Raw genomic sequence first — 23,015 nt, 5'->3', positions numbered from 1 at the left:
ATATGTCCTATCTCTATATAGCTACAGAACTACATTTTCTGTAGCCAAAACGGCTAACACTGGCCAGAACCCACATTAGAGAAATGTCTGGCATTCAGTTATGATTTGATCTTTTGAAAACTACTTTCTCCTGACTATAAACATTATTCAATGCAGGTTTTTTAAGTTTGTTTTTAATATTGGAAAATTGCTAGTCGGATGCCAGTAGCTTATTTTGACTATTAAGCACACATTACATCATTGTTGTTATCAGCCAATCATGCTGCTGTCCTTTGATTCCACACTCTTAGGACTGATATGCGTTTTTGTAACCTTGTAGATTTCATAAAAATAAGCTCATGGAAGACTTGCAAAACAAAAAATGGGGTTCTCTTAACGCTTTTAAATTCATTGATGTATTTTCTTTTTATTTAGGGTGTATACTAAAGTTTTAACTCTAGAAAAAACTTTGAAGAATCTTCCATTTCGGTGCTACTTGACCTTGGGAAGTTCTGAAAATTATCCATTCTCATTTCTCTTGAGCTAACATAAATAATGAACATAGCCAGTCATCAGGGTTTGATACAAAATGTACATGTATTTACATTTTGCAACATTAAACTTTTATTTAACTCGAAACAAAAAAGGTCCACATGGACAAGTGCAAAACTGCCTGAAATCCACAAGCAGAAGGCGACAAGAACAATTGAAAGCAAATAAAAGTTAACATTGAAAAAGTCAGACATTACCAAACTCGCAGACGGCCGGCCAAGAAAATCACTCAAATGTATTCATCCAGAGCGTTGTATACTTAAGGATTCTTCATCTCTTACCATTTAAACTATTTCAGCCTCCAATACTTGTGTTCAAAAATGTTGCCAAGTTCTCACAGTTATGTACAAATATATACGTATATAAAAATATTATTTAAAAAAAAAAAAAAGGTGCAAGAGTAGAACAAAGGCCCCCAAAATGGCTTGAATACACCAGTGTGGTAACATTTCCAAATGGACAGTACGCAACTCTGCCATTGTGTGAAAATTCCTTTTCCAGGAAATGTATTCTTTTTTTTTTTAAAATTAAAAAAACAAGTGCTCGACACTATATTGAAAAAAACTGAGAATTGTGGGGTGGGGGGGGGGGGTCGGTGGTAGAAGCAAAAGTAACAAATAAACACTATAAAAACTTTTGTGCAAGCTCACTGTAAAATGTCCATGTTTATTTTTTTGCGGCATTTTACTCCTTCACCAAAAACTCATCAAAGGATGAAACGTCCAGAAGCAGTTTCGGTTGACTCTTGTAACCCAGTCTGGTTCAGAAGGCTAAATTGCTTTAAAACGAGGAATCAGTCTTCTTCATCCTCATTGCTTCTACAAATGAATCAGCGCAGGTATCTCAAAAAGTTGGGTCTCTCCTTCAGCAAATGAGCTCCTGCTTAATTTCAGGCCGAGGAACGAAGGGGGGCTCGGCGAAGGAGAAGGAGCTGCAGCCAGTCTTCAGCTCTCCCTGGCACGAACAGGACAGGTACGACCCCATCAGGCCCAGTTCTGGGGACGGCGCCAGACTCTCTGGCTCCGATTCGGACTGGCTGGTATCGCTGTTGTCCGGTTCGTCTAAAGATGACGAGGAACGTGCAGCACTGATGTGCAGGAGGGGGTGCGAGTTCAGCCAAGGGTGGCTCAGGCATTCCTCTGCCGTGGCTCTTTTCCTGAAAACACAATAACATCACAAATGAGGACTTTTGTATAACCGAAATGGAACAAAAATAGATTCCACACGAAAAATGTTCCCTTTCATTTACTACGCAAGGAATGTTTTTGTGGTTCCAGCTACAGGGGTTTCTCTTCATACAAGCTTAATTGGTTCCAGGATCGTAGCTCAAATTGCTTGTGTAGTGAGTGAATTTTCCTGATATGAAATCAGTAAAAACGATTTGGTTCATCCCAGTCCTTCCGAAAGCACCCACGTCAACCCTAATTACCTATGAAACACATCTTTCTGATCATTTTTAACACAAATTAAACATAAAAAATACAGTAATAGGATAAATAAAATAACACAAAATAAAATGTGAGTTTATTTATGAGCACCTACGACTGAGGGGGTCGGAGTAACAAAGGTTTGTTTGTGGTGCGAAGGAAGAGGTTGGGTTCCAAGGAGGAATGACAGAGATCGTGTACCTATGGACTTTTTAGGTTTTACCCATCTACGATACGTTTTTATCATTTTAAATTGGGTACGCAGTTTAACAGTTTTTATACAAGAGAAAACATCTTTAAAGACAGATTTCGGCTTTCCCATTACGGCTCTAAAACGGTTCTTATCGATAGCAGAGGACAACGTAATCGTAGATTGTAATATTGTCACGGCATTCTAGATAGTCTGTTTTGCTGTGAGTGTAAGGATTCCGCATCGTGTAAGGTTTATGATCACTTTGTAACCATTAATACGGGGATGAATTGGCTGAGTTTGACAAATATGAGTTTGAGAGCTTGATTATACATACAGTAAACACTTACTGTATGCTTAAGAATAAAGGTTTAGTAACTCTAAAAGAACTTACACATGCAAATTAAAACCAGCTAATACTGGCGTCACAAGCGGTCTCTAGTGGTAGTCTCTGGAACTGCTTGTGACCTGGATAGAAATCGTATATTGAAATTCTTGGGTTTAGAGGTTCTCGTATAAAGACTTTGTTAACCCGGACAAAAGAAAAAGCACAGTTTACACTAGCTTTTGGCTACCAATTCCATTTTGTCAGCCACTGCTGCTTCAAACTAATAAATCCTTCAATTGAGGATTCGATTGACAGAAGAAAAGCTTTGGGATGAAAGGCTAAGCTAAACTAGTCCAAGAATACTCAAGTATTCGCAGGAGATCGGAACAGAGTGCCACTGCAAGTAGCCAAGAAAAGGCAAGAGAATTCAATTAAATTAAGACTCAGCCCTGACACTTATTGTCAGTGGGCCAAACCTAGTCGACCGAATCATTTGATGTGGCCACACAAAATCATCGTTTCTACATATACACTTTTATAATAGTTATAATGGCAGTGCATAACAATTGCAATAGTTCTAATAATGGCAGCATCAAAAACAGCTATAAATTGTTTTCATTGTCACTGATAACTTGGCAAGCATTGTTTTAAACAAGATGTGGCACTCTAGCATAAACATGTGATAGAAAACATAAGGTAAAAAATAATTTTTGGATAAATAAAGTGTTTGTATACTGGCCTAAATTGAAAGTGCATCAGAATCCATATGTGTATATAACAACAATAATGGCAAGATGAATAATAATAGTTAAATTGTTTTCAGAGATGGCCATTTTACTAGAGGTAGGATCTTTTTCGGCATGATCTTACTTCTACTTAGGCCCAATATGCTCGTGAACACTACAAGTTATCTTTGTCTTACACAACATTCATTTATTTATAAAAGGTTATAAAGGTTTGGGGGAGAAAAATATTGCCCTCCAAAGATCCAAGTTGTTTTTTTCCTTGCAGTACAGGACATATTAGCTTGCAGCAGATTACCTTCTAATGACTCATTTGAAATCAATCACACAGACAAGAAAATGAGGTAAGTATTTGTGCAAGAGGAAACCGAGTTGTCTTTATGCGCTCATTTCAGACGCACATCCGGCTTGACTCACATTCTAAATGTCTTCACAGTGAAGCTCACCTGGGGTTTTTCACCAACAGGGACTTGATGAAGTCAACAGCTGGCGGCGAGATGTCCTGGAAGGTTTCGTGCGAATACTCCACGCTGACCTGGGAGATGTTGAGGAAGGTCTCCTGCTTTTCGTCACCCAAAAAGGGTGACTCGCCCGTCAGCATGACGTAGGTCAGAACTCCGATGCTCCTGGCGGCGAAAGAAGACCGACGACTTGTCAGTTTGGTTGCGCTATTTGAGCCTACGCGAGATAAGCTATGTTGTGCACTTACCACATGTCTGTAGAAGTGCTGATGGGTTCATAACTGAGAATCTCCGGCGCTGTCAAACCAATAACTGATTTAGTCAAAGTGAAATGGGCTAAAATTCTCATACATTGATTTCTCAGAGCTTGTGGTCAAGCCCCAAAATGGGCAGTAATCGTTTAGAGACAATCTGGACTCACCGACATACTCTGGAGTTCCCAGAATCTCACGGACTTCACTGATGTTGTCCACATGTCTGGACAGGCCAAAGTCCACGATCCGGATGTCGCCCAGTGGCCTGGCGCTGGTCAGCAAGAGGTTTTGTGGCTGCAGAATCGGAAGGACAAAAGTTACATAAGTTAGGAGCTGTAGGGATTTGGCGCTTGGTTTGAGATGTAAAGAACCGGGGAGGATTTGGGACTACAGGTCGCCACTCGGCATTTGACTCTGCCTCAGATCTAAGCTAAGCCAATCACTGAAAACAGGTCGCCCCTCACATCCGATGACCTCCCGGGTAAATTGTTGCAGCACACAATGGCTTGGATTCGGGCCACATTTGCTTGGGAACCAAATTGCCTGACACCCTAGTCACATCCCACTAGGGATTGCTTTTGTCAAGTTTACACGTTTTCAAAGAGAAACGGGATACCATAAAGACCCTTAAAAAACTTGAGTGTTACCTCATCTACTGTTATTAGATAACCCCCCGCCATGAGAACTAGGCTGCATGCCATAGTTACATCATGTAATATACCTCCACCACCTCTAGGGTATAGTTTGCTCACATAGTTTTGTCATTTCCATTATAAAGGGATCTTTACCTTTAAATCCAGATGAACCACATTGTTCCTATGAAGGAAGGCCACGCCCATTAGGATCTGCCGTACCAATCGAATCACGTCATTCTCCGTGAAGGCCTCGTCATTGTCAGCGACGCACTGGTTGAAGATCTCACCGCCGCTGGCACTGGTGGAGAGGATAAGGAAAACTAAGTAACTGACTAAAATAAGTCAAATCTAGTTCAAAATTCTGATAATTTGGAGGCTACAAATACACTAATGCGAGATTCCAAAAGACTATGTAGGGAGCGTTATCGTCTGGTAATATTCTTGAGTACATTTTCCTTTTATTTGTAACCATTTTGAACACATATGAGGACTGGGTCAAGACTGAAAATGTGGACTTCAAAAGCAAAATTTCATAAATCCACCTACACTCTTTGGCATTCTTACAACTTAGTGACATTGTAATAATATTATCTTAGTTTGTCGTGCATTACTTGTTTGCATCCAACATCATTATTTATTTTTCAACTCCTCTTAAATAGAGCCAGGTTTGCTTTTTTGCAAGGTGTCAAAAGACATCCCGTCCAAACAAAACCCGACCTCGAGTCTTTCAACATTACATAAATGTGTTTTTCTGTGTACTTTGGCTTGACAACTCCATATCAGTGATAAATGGTAGGCACTTAATTTCTCAATCGCTATTCATGATGATGAGTTGGCAGCAGTCAGATAAGGACTAGGTCAACTGTTCTATGGGACGTGTTAGCAAGATCAGCGGCAGAAAACATCTGTTATACTGCGTTTTCAGTTCAGCCTCTTCCAAACATAGATAAACGTCTATTAGGTGTTGCTTTTCTGCCACATTGAAAATGCATCACCATTCAATCACATTTAAACTACATAAGCCTTGGTGATGATGATGCTGGTGGAAAAGCTAGCATGACATCATAGTTTGAAACGAGAATGACAAAAAAAAATTAACATATTAGCCACACACTCATCCTCTATGTACAAAAAAAGTTGTACTAGTTGTGATGCGGCATCTGTCATCGGGGTTGACAAAAGTTCAACCTCCTGAAAAACTGAAAGCATGTGTGGAAGATTCCACGATCCCTTTATTATGCAGAATCCTTGCAAGAGGTTACATAACTGAGTCGGCCGCCTGGACGATATGGCCTCTACCGACCTCAGCTGTGAAAACAGCGGCCCTGTTTGGTTGTTAAGATTTTTAGGATCCGATTCTTCTTGTTGTGATCCTGGTTGTTGAAATCCCCCACCGCTACTAACCGATAGTATCAGCAGAGTGTTTTTTCAATGATCTCTGCATATCGGATGTTTTTTCATCGTTCAAGAAGAGACATTGACCCTTGGGGTGGTTTACCTTGTGGAACTTAGGTCTGTGTTCGCAGTCAGTCAGTTAAAGTATCTTTCCCCTCTCTTTTTAAACTTGGCAATGATCATCCTGATTGATTAGTTTTTTAGTGTAGAAGTTTTTTTGTTTTAGAAATAATTTTATTGACTGATCGTTTAGGCATCTAGCAAAAAACTGACTGCACTAAACTCCAAAAGAGCTTAGGGAAACTGCACACATATATTTTGTGGGGTTTTATGCATTTCACCCTAAAGAAATAGTTGAAATGCTGTTTGGAAGGTAAATTCTTCCTAAACAGAAAATCCTCTAACAACTTTATATTTTTTTTCCTGTGCAAGAAGCAGTCTGACTAAAGCCTACAATTGGCTAGATGGACAAATGGAGGAGGTCAGATCTACCATAAATCTCAAAATAAGTGCTGGTGCATGTTGGTGCTCTGCTTGGTTCCAGTTTTCTTTACAATTAAGAAAAAAAATACAAACAATAGTGAGGTCATCACACTGCAGGCCAGTTTAGATAATGTTTGGGGGGGGGTGGTTGGGTCGGTTCTCAAATTGTAAATAAATGAAAACAGGAAATTAAAAGATAACTTCCAAGTCGTGCATTAGCCAGTGTAAACCTTAACGGCTCAATCTGTAATTAATTTATCTGCAGCTGCTTTGTTTTCCTTCTGAGGATTATGTCACAAGTCAGTTGAGGGACCAAGTTTAAATGAGTCGTTCCCCCCCAAAAAAATAATAGCCACAATACTTTGGATAGAAGCTTTGGTATTAGTCTTAAAGCAGTGGTTCTCAACTGGTCTGACTTCCATCCTAATGACATGGTTTTTGATATTATCAAGAATATATCTCCAAAAAGTTTGACACGTACTCCGAGTGGGACTTATACATGTTTTTTCCTCCTTTATAGTCCAGAAAATACGTTAATTGTGGAGACTGGTAAAAAAAAAAAAAAGTTCAAATGCAACAATTTTAAACAATTTACCGTACCGTCAAGCATTGCTTCAATGCATTAAACAAACAACAATAATATTTTCTATTTCACAATCATTTCCTTATTTGGCTCGATGGATGTTTTAGTAACTTTGTCTGGACCCATTCTTATGGGCAGAAAAGGGAAATGAAACAAACAAAGTCCTAATAAAATGAGATTTGGTCCCTCTCAAAAACAATTGGGACGGCGCCAAATGACCGAACAGGAAGAAGAGATCTAACAGGGCATTATTGCCATCTAATGCGTAACCAACAGTCAGTATTTTTGTTCTTCTTAGCATAGTTTCACCATAACAATGGTCCTTGACCAACTGAAAACAGATTTACTACCTACTTTTGGGTCCAGACCCACCAGTTGAAAAACATCGTCTTAAAAACAATTTCTGAATACATCACAAGCCCTTTGCCACATTTTAGGTAGGGAACAGACAGACTTAGATCACTTTAGGCATTCCCTCCCCAATCTGCTGAGAAAACAGGCAGGAAAAATAAAAGGAAACTGCATTTGAGGTTCAGGCTGGAACGTGCAGTCAACACCTGAGATTCGGTTGGTTCTCAAAATGCAAATATTTTTAAAGTTAAGGAGAATCACTTTAGAACTTTTAGAATACTCTGCCCAGAGTAGTCATTTCACAGTAATCAAAAGACAGAAAGGGGGTGTAATCGTGGCGGAGAACTGACTGCAGCTGCACGTGAAGCTCTGAGAAACCCGCGACTATTTCACAGACAAGACTGCGGATGTGGTAGCAGCAATGAGACATATGTGCGAGAGTGTGCGTGGCGGTGTGCTTAATTTAGAAATTCGCTTGCACGATATGGAAAAAAAAAAAAGACTCAATTTTGTGATTCAGTGCAAGTGAATGTCAACGCCACTGAATTTGCTGCTGCAAATGGGGCGCAACTTCTCGCTCGTGCTCTTCCTCAGAACAATTGAAGCCACAACGAGACATTTTTCCTATCAGACCACTAGCCTGATTGTGAGTGTTTCAATTTCCTTTGAGTGTCTAAAGATTTTACAAAGTCATTACTAACACACTTACTGGGAACTCATTTTGATGGTTGATGGTTCTGATGGGCAAGTTGGCAAGATCTTTCGTTTAAGAAGCAAATGTATAGATGTATTTAGTAATTGAAAAACAAATACATTATGAGGTTCTTTTGGCTTTCTAAATAAAAAGTAAATCATTTCGAACCCACTGCGCAAGCTGTCAGAGCACATGAACGTTGATTTCAGAGCAGAGGTGCTTAGAGTTTTTCCCCATTCTTTTGCCATCTTACCATTCCAGCACCAGAACGATCTCAGTGGCCGTCTCGTAGACTTCATGCAGTGCAACAACAAATGGGTTGCAGTTGGCCAGCTCCAGCACGGCTATTTCATTGAGGATGTCCACGCGGCAGTCCAGGCCCTTTCGTCGCTTGCGCAGGAACTTGGCGGCATACTGCTTCCCTGTGGCCTTTTCTGTGCACTTCTTCACCACAGCAAACTTGCCCCTGGAGACATCCAAAAGAGGCCAAGTGGCTTTAGAAGACATCACAGATAAAGCTACTGATCTCAAATATCTGCACAGGAAATGCCATTAGACACTCAGCAGACTTTTCCCCTTATTGCTTGGAGGGTCAGACCAGTGGAATCGTAGGAAGCTAAATATTCCCATTGCTGAAAATTCAAGTGAACCTCAAGACCAGTAAGACATTAAAGAAGTGCACCTTTATTTTTCTCATTTCACCACAATAAATTTTGCTCTTTAACAATGAGAGCAGAATTACAGTATTGGATGTGCAATTAGACCTTTTTCTAACATCCTAAATGTTTATGTCATGCATTAACAAAATATTTGAATGAACATTTACCGAATTATTTTGGGAATGGTAATACTGGGACGACAACAGAAATAAAGCATGCTTTTTATAATTAGAGCAAGAAAATATATTTGATTGTTTGGCCATTTTAAACCTTGACAATTTGAAAATAAGCTAAAACATAAAGGGGAGGAGTTCAGAGTTTAATCCAAGGCGGAAGCAGATTATTTAGAACTGCTGTTTTTACAGGGTTCCTACAGCTTAAAGGCAAGTTTAATTCAAGACCTTTAGACTTTTTAAATGCCTTTTCAGATCAAATTTAATAACAAGTCAACAAAAGCACACAATTGAAAAATTATAATAATTATAATACACACCAAATGTATTACGAGGCAATTTTTAACAGACAAAAAAAAATTACATTTTGGTCCGGTTACATCTTTCCATCTGAAAAACAGCACCATGCAAAGACAATAAACAAAAATGATGTTTACAGTACTTCATGGATCATCAGTTAAACTGGCAGATGTACATATTCCATAAAACTCTTCTGCTACATTCATCAAGCATTTTTATCATCATAAAAAAAATACTTTTTGGTCCAGTGAAATTGTTTTTTTTTTTTTTTAAACTTAACACTGCTATATTTATGACCAATTTTGAGTGCAGCATCATAAAAAGCACATGCTTGGGAAAAACAAAACCTTTGCACTTCCTGGATGTGGACAATTAACATTAAAAAGTCTTTGTCTTTCCATATTTGGGACTTTGGAAGTTTGATTTAGAACAGTTTAAAGCTAATTAAGGCCTTATGTTTTAGAATAATGAATTCAATGCCTTTTAATACTTTTCAAGCATATGCGGGAACCTTGTCATAAGTTGTGTTGGCAGTCGGAAGAATGCTGGACAAGGTTGTTTACGATACTTACTACATATTATTTTGTATAATATTTTTCACAAGTTGTTTTGAAAGCTTTGAGTAAATCCATGTTCATTTATTTTGATTTAGTGTTAAACTAGAAATAGAAGTTGTAAATCATCCAATTTACTGGGGGAGGAAAAAAAAAAAAAATTATATATATATATATATATATATATATATATATATATATACACACACACATACATACATACATATGTATAATATATATCACACATACGTCTAACCTATATGATAGCTTGTTTATATTTTTTGAAAGTATGGACACCCTTGTGGATTACAAATGCAAGTTTTCCTGAATGTTCAGTGCAGCGAGTGATTTGTTCATTAGTTGTATGTCAAGATGCCCTCCCCCAACAAAATAAGACTCCCGCCCCCCCAACTCTTTTCTTTTGAAACACATTTGACAGCAACATGGACAAATGGACACAAGTCTACGCCTCCACAAGAGGTCATGACAGTCGGACAAAAAGTGAGCCAGTTGGTACCACAGATTGGAGGACCACCCACGAGACCAGGCCAGAGAGAAGGGCCGAGTTAGCCAATGTCTAGCTGTAGCCCTTATGTTTTGAAAGCCACCACAATGTACTTGAAAGGTGCGGGTCAGCACTTTGGCGCTTATTCAACAGTCCCACACTGTCAAACTCACCATTTTGGAACCCCGGGCACCTGGCTCATGGTGCCAAGAACGTAAAAAGGCAAACCCCCTGTCATAGACATTTCTCATGTGAATTTGTCCCGTGGAGAAGGTGCACCACCACAACAGCTGCCAAACTACATGCTTGAAAAGAAGTGATCGATGGCAGCTGAGGGCAGCAAGCAGGGGGTCAAAGGTTAACAAATTTTGCTGTTGTCTATGTTGGACCAACACACAATCACGTTTTTCTACACATTTCTGTATTGTAGATGTCAATTCACAAAAAAAGCCTTAAGAGGGCGACATGCTAGCTAGCAAGGGGTGGGCGGATCGATCCAAATATCAAGGTTATCCATACTGAGCTAATACTTGGATCGGATTAAAACTTTCAGGATCAATACAGTACTGTGTTCCCATTACAACTATCACTATGATATTGTTAGTGGTTGGCAACGTTTTACATAAATCTTAACTTTAAAATCCATTTAAATTGCACTTCGGACCTTATTTTCAAAATGTTGTGCAATGTATGGTTTTCTGATTGTCTTTTAACATTTGTATACAGTATTTGTACTCTTGTTACATTACAGCTTTCTTTTGGTTTGTCTCTTTACTTATGTTCTAAAACTGTTGTTGTAGTCGAAGTATTAATTTTGATACTCTTAAAAGTTTTCATTCAGTGTTTTTTTTACACACTGACTTTATGCAATGGAAGGTATAGTTATCATGTTAACTTTGCTATATTTGTATTTTCATTACATTGCTGCTTTAGTTGGGCTTTACTCTTGAATTTTGTTCTGACATGTATAATGGAACTATTCTTTTTTATATACTGTTAAAGATTTCAATGTCGTCATTTAAGAAAAAAAAACATTCTAAGTGCCTCAAATTTCTGTGCTGTTTTCATCGTAATTTTTATCAAATTCAGGAAGCAGGGGGGTGGGGGTGGCAATGGGGGTTCAGCCATTTAATGATAATGTCCCAACAAAAGTATCGTATCGGTATTGATTTATACTACCCAGTATTTACTTGGCTCGGATAGATATTAAAAATCTCATTATCACCAACCCCTGGTAGCTTGAGTGTCTGATCAAATGAGCCCAGAATAGAACAGCAAAAGGGATGATTCTTAGAAAAGGCCCAACAGGTAGGTTGAGGAGAGAAAGCTGGAACCATCTCCAGACAAAGGGCAGGAATTTCTGGATTGTATGTAGAATGGTTGAACAAGTCCCCACCGCTTTGGTGCAATGATTCTAACAAATTGGAATAATTCTCATAACAATGATACTAGATCTTTTCCCCAAATAACTGAGCCTTTATTCATAATGAAGTTAATGAAAGGACTCACACTCACTGATCTAATCACACATTTATTCTCGCAGACAGAAAGAACTTTTTGAACCCTAACGGCATTCCTGACAACTTTAGGCTGTCTATACCTATGTTGTCATTATTCCAACTCTTGAGAAACTTACTACTTCTGGGTTTTACATCGCAGCAAAGTACAAGAACACATGCATGTGTTCCTGCTCTTTGTCACGAGCCACCCATTATGTTCTTTTTAAAAAGACAATTAAAACAGCTGATGGAGAAGCATTTAATATCCGGTCACAATCCAAATAATATGCCGTTTCCGTCCCTTCCTAGTGTGCGAATCGTAATCTTAAACAGGCAGTAATGGATGATCTCGCACACACAGATGAAAACTGCAAATACTTATTGTGGTAAACAAGGATTGATTTCTAGCTACCGTCGCAAGGTCAATAGACACGGGCAGGATGAAATAGGCTGGACGTCTGAGGGGTACGGTGTTGGAGGGGGCAGATGAGCATGCTGCTCTGTCCTTAAAAAGCTCCCAACATCTGCATTTCCACAGACACATTAGGGTCCTGGCTACTGTTGTCTGATTTTATTATCATTATTACTACAGCAGGGATGTGAAACTTGGTTTGGCTCCTGGGCTATATCCAGATTTTCTGTTCTGAGGTAAACCGGATTAGTAAAGCAATGTCTACTCCAATTTCTTTTAGTGTTATGCTTCACGATTCAGCCTACATATTATCACAGATGACAAGATATATTTTCAAAACACAAGACATTTATTTACAAACAACAGGGGGAAGCAATAGTATGGTTTGGTATTGCACATGGGTTAACTGGTTTATTTTAACAGTTGTGGTAATGCAGTTTTACACCTGAACCAACCCACTATGCTATACTAACTCAACACTGCCCTCTAGCAGCCAGATAGACCATTTGATAAGCATACATTTAAAAAGGAAATCTCAACCTTTGAAAGAAATGACCTACAGACTTGCTCCTTAAAAAGGAAAAATGTATGCCAATCACGACTCGTAAAAACTGACGGACATAATATTGATTTTGATTTAGTGTAAACTTTAGAAAATAATCATTTAACAGAAGATAGTAGGCATGTTTAAGAGTTGTGAATATTAAAGCCCAAGTCATCATGTGAATAGTTACAAATTCTTAGTGTTAAATGCTTTTACAAAATCGTTAGACATCTCCCTAAATTGACAAAAGGGTTGAAGCAAAGCAAAACAAATATAGTAGGCTATGAAAGTGTCAACTCTTAACCATTTTGGTGTACGTCTCTGTTACACTTCTTCCACTAAAACAAAAGAAATCAAAAAGTCTGAAATAAAAATGAACCAGCAATTGCTTCCAAAATAAAAGGAACATGCACAACCTGCTTTGTAAATGCATGAGTTCATCTAATATTCTCACGTTCAGGGAAATTAACGCATACTTTTCTCTCCCCCAAAATTCCTATCGGATAAGTTTTCACAACATTCCGAGGAGGATCGAACTGCACAAGAATTCTGAAAGCCCTCGTAACTGGTGAACCACACGCGTCTCGTTCACTCGTGAATGACGAAAACAATTAGCACAATCCAAAGCGCCGTGGGACAATCAAGACTTAGAAGCCTTCTTAATACAAACAAACATGTAAGAATAAAAACACCTACCGTCCCAGTTCTTTGGCTGCCAGCTCATAATTCGCCGCAAATGGGTCCGATCTTATCCTCGTGTGAATCTTTGCCAGCATACCACTCTTGCTGTCAATATTCGCTGCGCTGAGCATCGTTAATTAAAGTTGAAATCAACTGTCTGGAGACAAAACAACGTTGGAAGTGTTTAGGTAGAGTTGTACATGGTAATAAAAAGAAATCAGAGCATCGGATAGAAAGAGACGCAATTCGGGTGACAAGACAGAAGCAAGATGAGTAACTGACTCCTGTTTTAATTGATCGACAGGCACTTTCCTGGTTCCTATTAATAAACTGCTACTGCTGGCCCGCCCGTTAAAGTGACGTCAACGGATGAAGGCAAATCAGCTGTCGTCCCAAGCAGAAATGGGCGGGGCGATTATTCTTGCCGTTCAATCGTTGCAGATGAAAAATCACCTCTCACGACATCCCAGGTTGGAGCAAGAATTTCAAATAACTTTACATTACAGCTGATGAAATTGTGAACGTGTTTGATTGCTGTTAAAAGTGTCAATAAAATTGATCAAACCAAAAAACTTTGGGAGAATTTTGATACTGTAATACGACACAATTTCTCTTGCAAGGCAGAATTCAACTTTGCCGTGCGTGGTAGGTCGTGAGGGCTTGCAAGGCCTTCTCTGCAGGCCTAAAAAAGAACTGAATCATGTGATGTTATTTGTATTTTGTCCATCAATATTTGTTTATTGATGTTGTTTTTTTGTGATGTGCCTAAATAAACCACAAATGATGAATACAGTAATTCCAAATTGTAAGCATCCTTTCATCGATCCTCCCATACTTGCGTTGCTTCAAAGCGGGTTCCTTCATATTCAAGCATTTACATAATGAATGAATGAATGAATGAAAACTTTATTTCGAACATAAAAATAAAAACAAGACAAAAACAATGAGTCAACAACGAAATAATGTCACACAACATGTTCGAAAAGGGGTAGTCAGAAGCAGATGCTTATTTTTCCTACCCCTTTATCTTCCCTATTAAATACATTTTATAGATGTCAGGTTAATTGGCCGGTCCAAATTGTCCCTAGGTGTGAATGAGAGAGTGAGTTGCAACAAGTTCAGGGTGTCCCCTGCCCACTGCCCCGAGATGGCTGGGATGGGCTCTAGCACCCCTGCGACCAAGCGGTGCAGATAATGGATGGATAAATAAGTTATATTATGACAATTATGTAAAATGGTATAATACGTAGGAATACCATATCTGTGCAAAAATATTTAAATGTATCTATACTTCTACAGTACCTGCTGATATTATGTTGAGTTGATATCAGCCAGAGCTAGCCAAGAGTAATCCATTTACCATTCACCCCAGGCGCCAAGAAATCAAACACCAGTTATACGCAACAGCCAGTTACCCCCACAGTAACCCTTTTAGATGATTCAAACTCTAAAGGTAGGTTTGTGTTTGTGGCTTCTTATTTAGGCACAGCAGTGTTAAGCACATTCCCCTGACACAACTAAGGTCCCCGGTTCGAGACCGGGTGGAAACACATGGGCGCACAGGAAATGGCCCCTCTGGGACCCTTGTGGTTAAGGGAACCAACCGACCGACCAACCGACCGACCGACCGACCGACCAACCGACCAACCGACCGACCAACCGACCGACCGACCGACCGACCGACCAACCGACCGACTGACCGACAAACCAACTAAACAACTAACCAACCAACAAGGAAAAACCATGTCAATTATTAATTAACAAACGACAACAGTCAACGATTTGCACAAAAAACAGCCGTGCAGTACAATTATACCATACTAAGGGCTTAGGCTGAATTTGAAGTTTTTAAGTGCGTACCGTTATTCGTTTTTTTCCTTGCTCGGAAGTCATATTCAAAATCAAAACAAGAAAACACTACTGTACCCAACAAATGAAAATGAGAAAACAAAGAAATTATATTTCAAACTTATTATAGCATTGCTAGTGACCCCTATAACTTATAACACACAAAGAAACTCCAAATAAATTAATCTTCTTTAGTATATTTATCTAAAGTGTGAATATGATTTTGAAATTGATTTAAAGTAGTGACATTTTTACAGTCATCGTCTAATTAATTCCATAAATAGATACATTTTTATGTGGAACAATGGTGTTTTTGTGATGTGCGGGAATACTGGACCCTTAAGTTATAGATTCTCTTGAAAGTTTGCTCTGCAGAGAAACTGTTTACTAATAATAGGGATTGAATTTTCACTATGTATTCAAATTGTAACATGTTTGCTTTTATAAACTGTTTATTTGTACTCTATATGTTCATTATATCCAACGTTATGCACACTCCTAATAGCTTTCTTCTGTAATCAAATAGGCTATTATTTATTTATTTTAATATGTATTTCCCCCAAACTCTATACAATAACCTATATAATGCAAGAATATTGAACTGTTCATAAATGAAATATTTTTTTGGTCAAATATATACAGTACCTGCATCTACTCATAACTGCAATTTTTTTTGCTTATTTGGATTGTGTCTCCAGCTAATAGCATGGCTAATAATCCCTTATACTCTTTATCTTTTTCTATTTGAACACAATGCATTCCAATATTTATTTGGGATTTTCAAATACCACAATCTTTGTTTCTGATATATTTAATGATCATTTGTATTTATCACACCATGCTATTAATATGTTTTACAGTCATTTCCACCGGCAATTCCTGTTGGTTTGTAAAATTGTAAACCTAAAATTGTTGTGTTGTCAGCAAATAGTATATATTTTGATCTAGAGGAAACATTACATAAGCAAAAGCAATGTTCTATAATCTATAGGTTATCCCTTGCCACAAAGCACAGTTTGTTCACAATTTGTGTGCTTTTGGCATGCATGTCAGGCATCTTGGATGCCATCATAGCGGTGATCTTTACAAACTTGGCTTGTTTGTGCTGCGGGGGACCAGGTGAGACTCACCTGAGGGAGAATGTGTGGGAGAGCGCCTGCCTGAGGAATTCATAGCATCTCGAGGCGTTTCCCAGGCCGAGTCAGCGTGGAAAGTGATGACGATCAGACTGGCTACAACTGTCAACTCACAGTTGAGCGCTAAATAGTTGCTGCCTGAGCGGTCCGGGCGTGTCAAGGCACGAGCACCATTTGTTTTGAACAAAATTGGATGCAAGAAAGCCGAGGTTATTTCAGGTTAAATAAAGTTTTCTGAAACATGGTATTTGATACCACAGCGCCGAACAGGGTAAGTTCAGAGACATATTGTATTATATATGTCTAACTTAAAGCTAGGGTGCTTCTTGAGGTGTCCTTAAAAGTTGAAAGTAGAATATTTCCTCTATTCAGTGAGTGTTTACACTACCCAAATGAGTTTAAAGAGCCCTTACGCTTTATTTTCTACTGCGCCTATCTGCTTTTGTCCTACTTTTAGCAAAGCTGTTCGGACGCACATCACATTAGGTAGGAGGAACGGGGGGTGGAAAATGAGCCGGAGGGTCAAGTCAAGTTGTGTTTATTTGTATAGCCCTTAATCAAAAGGAGTCTCAGAGGGCTGCACAGCCCACAGACTGTTAAAGACTACAGACCAGATCTGATACAAAAACCTACGTGAGGGCAAGGAAAAACACAAAAACCTCAACATGAGGAAAATGAAGACACCCTGAGAAACGATCGCACATGAGGCAGTCCCCCTTCCAGGATGACCAATGGATGTTGCATTAACAATAAAAATAAATATGCTAAAATAAAAATACATAAAATAAAAAATAATTAAAGTATAATATAAAATAAAAAAGCAAAAATTCAAATAAAAAGGATGAGGGTGGTGTCATGTTCGTTCCAGCTGTTTTTTTTTTAATAAGCAAAGCATGACAATGGTGAAAGTAAGAAGAGGTAATGCTATCCTGGACCTCGAGAAAAATGAAAAAAAAAAAAAAGAGTTTATTCAAGCCTGTCTAAGGAATACTTGTACGAGCATCATGAACAAGCTGGCCGAGGCTGCAATTATGACACAAGCCAGGAGATAGCGGCAACGAGTCAAAAAGTTCCAAATTCAGTACAGCTCCTTTAAGTACAATGGATTTTATTTCATTGGAGGTCATTTTCTTTAGGCATTATTTAATACATCTTGCATGTGAGTGCACAGTCGTGATTACCGGTCTTGAATTTGGACACTGGGCAGAATCATCAGCTAAAAAGAGAAAAATAACTTGTTGATTTACATCTTCCAAACTGGAAAATATCTTTAGAAATTAAATACTAGGGCACACTCAAATAGTTAAAATGGCTAGGAGTTTGGCAAGTCCTGGTAAGAATCTCAGACATGAATAAGCAAACCCAAACAAAGACTATTATACATGCCCGTGTTGAGTGACAACTGAAGGCGTTTTCAACACCCTCAGTGCTTTTCTACAGTAAGCATTTTTACACTTATTACAGTATATACTGTATATATATATAGTGTGTGTGTGTGTGTGGGGGGGGTGTTATAGCTCAGGGTGATGCAAATGTGTTTGCGGTCACATGTTCAACATAGCTCTTATGTGAAACACAGCATACAATTGTCCTTTTTTAACTCAACAAAGGTAATTGTGTTGCTGCCACTAGGCAGTAAATTCAAATCATGCAATTGACTGAGGACATTCCACGAGCCCCCCGTGAGAAAAGCCAGGTTGCGTAACCTTCTGCACCCTCTTTAACGTTACCATGAGTCCTCTGGATGGGATGACCTTGACCCGTCTCCCTTTGCCACCTTCCCTCCTAAACCAGGGGTCGAAGTGCAGTGGAGGCTGGTCACCTAGCGAGGGAGCAGGCATGGGCAACCCAGTCCAGGAAAGCAAACCAGGAAACATCCCTGCAAAGTAACCAGCCAACTTGCCATTTAGCTCATATAAATGTGAGAAGTTGGACCATAACCTTTCTGTCGTGCTACAGTGAAACAGACACTGGCCTTGTTTCGGCCCTGTCCCACTAAGGAATCCAACATGTGGAAATAATTTAATCATTTACAAACACACACAAGCAGTGCATCATGTAGCTTTTTCAGATGGCCTTTTTTCATTGTATAAATGGCTTGGGATATGTGTATGATCCTTGAGAAAGTTGATCCCCGCTGAAAATTGTAATTAATCACTTATTGCCAGCTGTGCACACTTTATTATCATGCAATGTATACTTATTTTCCACCCTTCAAACCTTTTTGATCTCAATTGGATGCTCGCTATTATCGTTTCAGGCTGCACGTGAGGTGCAGCAGGCGTAATAACAGAAAAATGTAAAAAAACATTGAGTGACACTGACACGGGACTATTCAATATTTACCTCCCTCAGGAAGACTTTACTTTTTGGCTTGTTGCCGCTGTAGGCACACTTTACGTTTTCCCTGGTTTAGTTTATATGACCTAATTCCCTGGAAAGCATAACACAACCAAGGATGGGGCACAAATGCGGAAGCCCCCAAGGTGGCAGATAAAAGGAGCTACTCGTCCTTCAGAGATACTTTGGAAAGGGTGACGGAGAGTCAAAAAGCCTTCTCACATAGTATATTTACTTTCCCACTTTTTCCTGTCTTTTTTGCTAAGAACGGTTACCAGGACTTAGCCATGAGAAAACCTGGATAATGCTACAACTTGGCTACAAATGAACAGTGATACTTCAACATATTTGCTGCTCAAGATACGAGATATTCAATTTACAAGAAATTCAAGATACGAGATTTCTTTAGAGATAAAATTTAGTCTAACATACGGAGAAAATCAAAGTTACAATAATGTATAGATACTAACACTAATGACCGCTTGTGATTGCTCCCCGCTAAGTAGCATTATTGAGTGGTTAACAAATTATTTGAGCAAATAATCGATTTACCAATCAAACTGAAGAGCGGACTAACAATCAACAGAAGAAAATTAAAACACACAGCAAGAAAAAGAAAATAAAACACAGAAAGATCTTAATTGGCACCAATTAGATAGAAAACAACATTTGCTTAATTATTGTTATTGTAACCTGATAGAATTCTCCCTTACTGTAACACCAAAACCAATACCTAGCAGCATGAGATTCAGGTTCTGGTTCGATGAAGGCAACCCAGTCTGGAGGTTCGTGATGGTAGAGCGGTGTGGAATCCCGAAGGCTGGCAATGGAATTAATCTTCTACTGGCAATGGACTCCGGCGCTCCATCACTCTTGCTGCTGCTGGACCTTATTGCGGCTTTTGACACAGTGGACCATATCTTACTAGAACAGTTAGAAAATGGTTTGGTCTGTCAGGAACCGTCCTCTTATGGTTCAAATTCTACCTCTCAGATAGGACGCAGTGTGTTAAATATGGTGAAATGACATCTGAGCCCTTTAGTGTTACCTGTGGTGTTCCACAGGGTTCAGTACTTGGCCCCCTTCTTTTCAGCATTTACATGCTTCCATTAGGTTATATTATTCGCAAATATAATATCAGTTTCCATTGCTACGCAGATGACACTAAACTATACCTTCCGATGGAAGAATCTGCCACACTAAAGTGTGGAAATTTGGAGGCCTGCCTCACTGAGATAAAAGAGTGGATGTCACTCAACTTCTCTGAAAAGACCGAAATGTTAGTTATTGGTCCATCTAAATGCCGTGGCTTGTTCTCAAAAACTGCTCTGAACATTGACAAATGTAATATCACCCAGAGTGACTCAGTTAAAATGTAGGTGTCATATTTGACCCGGAGCTGTCCTTTCAAACACACGTGAAGAATATTACTAGAAACGGTTCTGTTGGTATTATACAAAATCATGCATGGCTCCCTCATATAGTTCAGATTTAATTACCCGCTATGTTCCGGTCCGGAGCCTTCGCTCTTTACTAGTGATCCCAAGAGCCAAGAAGAGATCCGCAGGTTCGAGAGCGTTCTCCATCCGGGCCTCGGTGCTGTGGAATGCTCTTCCCCCTGAGATTCGATCTGCAACCTCAGTTGAAATGTTTAAATCCAAGCTTAAAACACAATTCTACTCTATAGCATATAAGTAATCTATATTTTATGTTGATAATATGTGTATTATATGCCCTCATGTAGGTTTTAGATCAGGGGATGGTGTCATAACAGTCTGTAATAATAGTTTGCAATAGTCTTTGATCTGTGCAGCCCTTTAAGACCCTTTGTGATTGAGGGCTATACAAATAAACATGACTTGACTTGACTTGACTGTCAGGGAAGACCAGAACAGAGCAGGAGACCCCAGAGCGTTCGTACAATTCTTTATTTGGGGAAGCGTAAGGGTTAGCGGGAGACGTGATCAATCGTAGCGTGGGACGAAGGCAGGTCGAGTTTACCAGGACTGAAGAGAAGATCGTAGCGTGGGACGAAAGCAGGTCGGATCGAAGGCAGACAGGCAGAATCAAGTAAACAACAAGGCAGGTAATCGGGAGTGTCTTACGAATACAGGAGTAATCCTCAGACACCCATGTCTCGGTGTAGAATGCTTAAATAGCGAACATAACCCAATCAGAAGGCGCACTCCAGTGCGCCAGATGATTACCCCAGGTGGCTCCACTTAGGTAATCATGACACTTGACATTGTTTGACACTGCAAAACTGAATTCGGACCAAACGTTGACATCTTGACAGCATTGTGAATTCATCACACAAAGCAGGTCTTGTTCTCCTTCGTTGTTGACCATTCTTCTTACTCTGTCTCAGGTCAAATTCAGCTTTTTTTCACTGCAGTTAGTATAACCTACCTAAAGCCTTACCTGGTACCTTGTCAAATTTGATCATTATCTGAAAAACTGAACATTGTATTTTACACAAACGAAACGCCATACCCCCCTACAGGCCAGATAAAAAAAGCTTACACCCCGGTGTTATCAGTTAACCCAGACACCCAGAATATTTGAATTAAAGCATAGAATCCAGTTCACGTGATCCAACATTGTCCCAGCATTTTATTTGACATTGCAAAACAGAGTTCTGAACCAACGTTGAATGTACCACACCAGCCTCTGAGAAAATTAAACCCGCGCTCTTGTGTATCTTTTTTTTCTTTTTTTCGCATTGCTTTTCCCTTTTGTGGCATTTTTGTGACCCTAGCCATGGGTCCTGGAAAATGAAATAATGGTAAGATATTATCCGTGAAAAAAAAAGAGGATCATGTCTATTGAAATGAAGCAGGTAATAATAGACAAACATGAGCATGGTGTTTGTGTGAGTGACATAGCTAAGCAGTACCATCAGTCATGTTCTACGTTTTCTACAATATCAAAAGAGCAATATGCCATTAAAGCTTTAAACAGACTATGGGTGTCAATGTTCTTTCTGAATTGAAAACAATACTTATAACGAGATACGTTTACAGATACGTGACAAGGAGCTAGCGGGAGATACCATCACATAGAGCATAATTTATGGCACTACAACTTGAGGCAGTGTCTACAGAGGTGGAGACCAACGAGTACAACTGGAATGGATTTCGAGCCAGAGCCTTTTAAGAAATTCAAGAAGAGTACTGGTTATGACTCTGGAACTGCAAGGGGAAGCAGTTTACCCAGTGTTTTGCTTCATTAAAACAGAATTAAAGAAAATAGTAGTATCATGCTGTATGTTCCAGTAACTTTAATCCAGTAACTTTGATTTAAAGTCTACAGGAAGTGCTTACGTAGGCCTCCTGCACCACGCATACTTCTCTGTTACGTTAGCAACTGCAGACTTCCTTCATGGTAAGTATTCATAATAAACTTACATTTTATTTAGGTAGTATCATCTTGTTTATCTTATTACATTATTTTATGTTAAATTACTTTTTGTTTTTTTAGGGCCTCAGAAGGATCATTTTTAAATAGATTTAGGGTTAACTTGGCTGCTTTTGCAAGGCCAAGAATGGATTAATTAGTTTTCAATTATTTTGTATCAGGAAATTCACTCGTGACTCAAGCAATTGTAGATACAGGGACAGATCAGAAAATGTAATCTCGTATGTAGCCACTTCGCTGCAGTTGTAAGATATAAGTCCACACTTAATGCTTCATGTTCATACAAATAGGCTCTCTTGACAAACTGGGCCATTAGAAAAACAGGTACATTTCAAAACTGTCAAGTAAAGTGCAAGCTAAATTGTATTAAAGAGCGTAGGTGTACTTGTTTTTCATTTATTTTTTTCAAACATCTTTGCCAAAGCGATACATGTTTAGACAAACAAAAAGTAATGTGTTTAATAGGCCTGTAATTGGCGATGTCACGTGGAAGGAGGTTGTCTTTCCTGACCACAAAAGGCAAATTCACAGAGGTGGTTTTAGAACTTTTATATTGTAAATCAGCGTATGTGACACTTTTTAACAATCGGATTTAACATGCGTCATTGAGGTCACACATTGTGGTCATCCTAAAGCGAATCTGTCTAAATTTGGCTAGGAATGTCTCGCACCCCATTAAATATAACAGCCCCACAAGGGTTGATTTAGGTTGCTTGACACAACTGATATTCACCCCTCTCCACCTTTGTGCCCCCTCCGATGCCACATAAACTCAACTGTGAACAACCACTCCCAATCCTGGAAAGCATTCGTAATCTTCCCAAATTATTGAAGGTTTCTGAGATATAAATGGTAAATGGTCTGCATTTATA

The 23,015-nt window shown here is 39.1% G+C and overlaps 2 protein-coding genes across 3 annotated transcripts in view; one reads left to right on the top strand and one right to left on the bottom strand.

Annotated features, from left to right (window-relative positions):
- LOC148373748 (rab3 GTPase-activating protein catalytic subunit-like) overlaps positions 1-23,015 on the top strand; it is a 191,423-nt gene that overhangs the window by 158,090 nt on the left and 10,318 nt on the right. The gene's annotated exons all lie outside the window — the stretch shown is intronic.
- Positions 552-13,717, bottom strand: stk17al (serine/threonine kinase 17a like). Its single transcript, XM_088353726.1, has 7 exons — positions 13,418-13,717; positions 8,329-8,541; positions 4,723-4,867; positions 4,102-4,228; positions 3,929-3,977; positions 3,666-3,845; positions 552-1,687 (listed from the first exon to the last, which is right to left on the bottom strand). The coding sequence occupies exons 1-7, from the start codon at positions 13,531-13,533 to the stop codon at positions 1,396-1,398; spliced, it is 1,122 nt and encodes a 373-aa protein (XP_088209852.1). The 5' UTR covers positions 13,534-13,717; the 3' UTR covers positions 552-1,395.

This window comes from Urocampus carinirostris, chromosome 1 (assembly GCF_059441175.1).
Source record: "Urocampus carinirostris isolate Australia breed hairy pipefish chromosome 1, RoL_Ucar_1.0, whole genome shotgun sequence".
NCBI classification, from domain to species: Eukaryota; Metazoa; Chordata; class Actinopteri; order Syngnathiformes; family Syngnathidae; genus Urocampus; species Urocampus carinirostris.
This window is presented reverse-complemented; position numbering and strand designations above follow the sequence as displayed.

Excerpts from the sequence above, each read along its gene's own strand:
- stk17al (XM_088353726.1), bottom strand. The coding sequence starts at position 13,533 with ATGCTCAGCGCAGCGAATATTGACAGCAAGAGTGGTATGCTGGCAAAG. Across the intron at positions 4,868-8,328 it reads ATCGTTCTGGTGCTGGAATG|TGCCAGCGGCGGTGAGATCT; the intron begins GTAAGATGGCAA and ends CCTCTCCACCAG. Across the intron at positions 1,688-3,665 it reads CTGTTGGTGAAAAACCCCAG|GAAAAGAGCCACGGCAGAGG; the intron begins GTGAGCTTCACT and ends TTGTGTTTTCAG.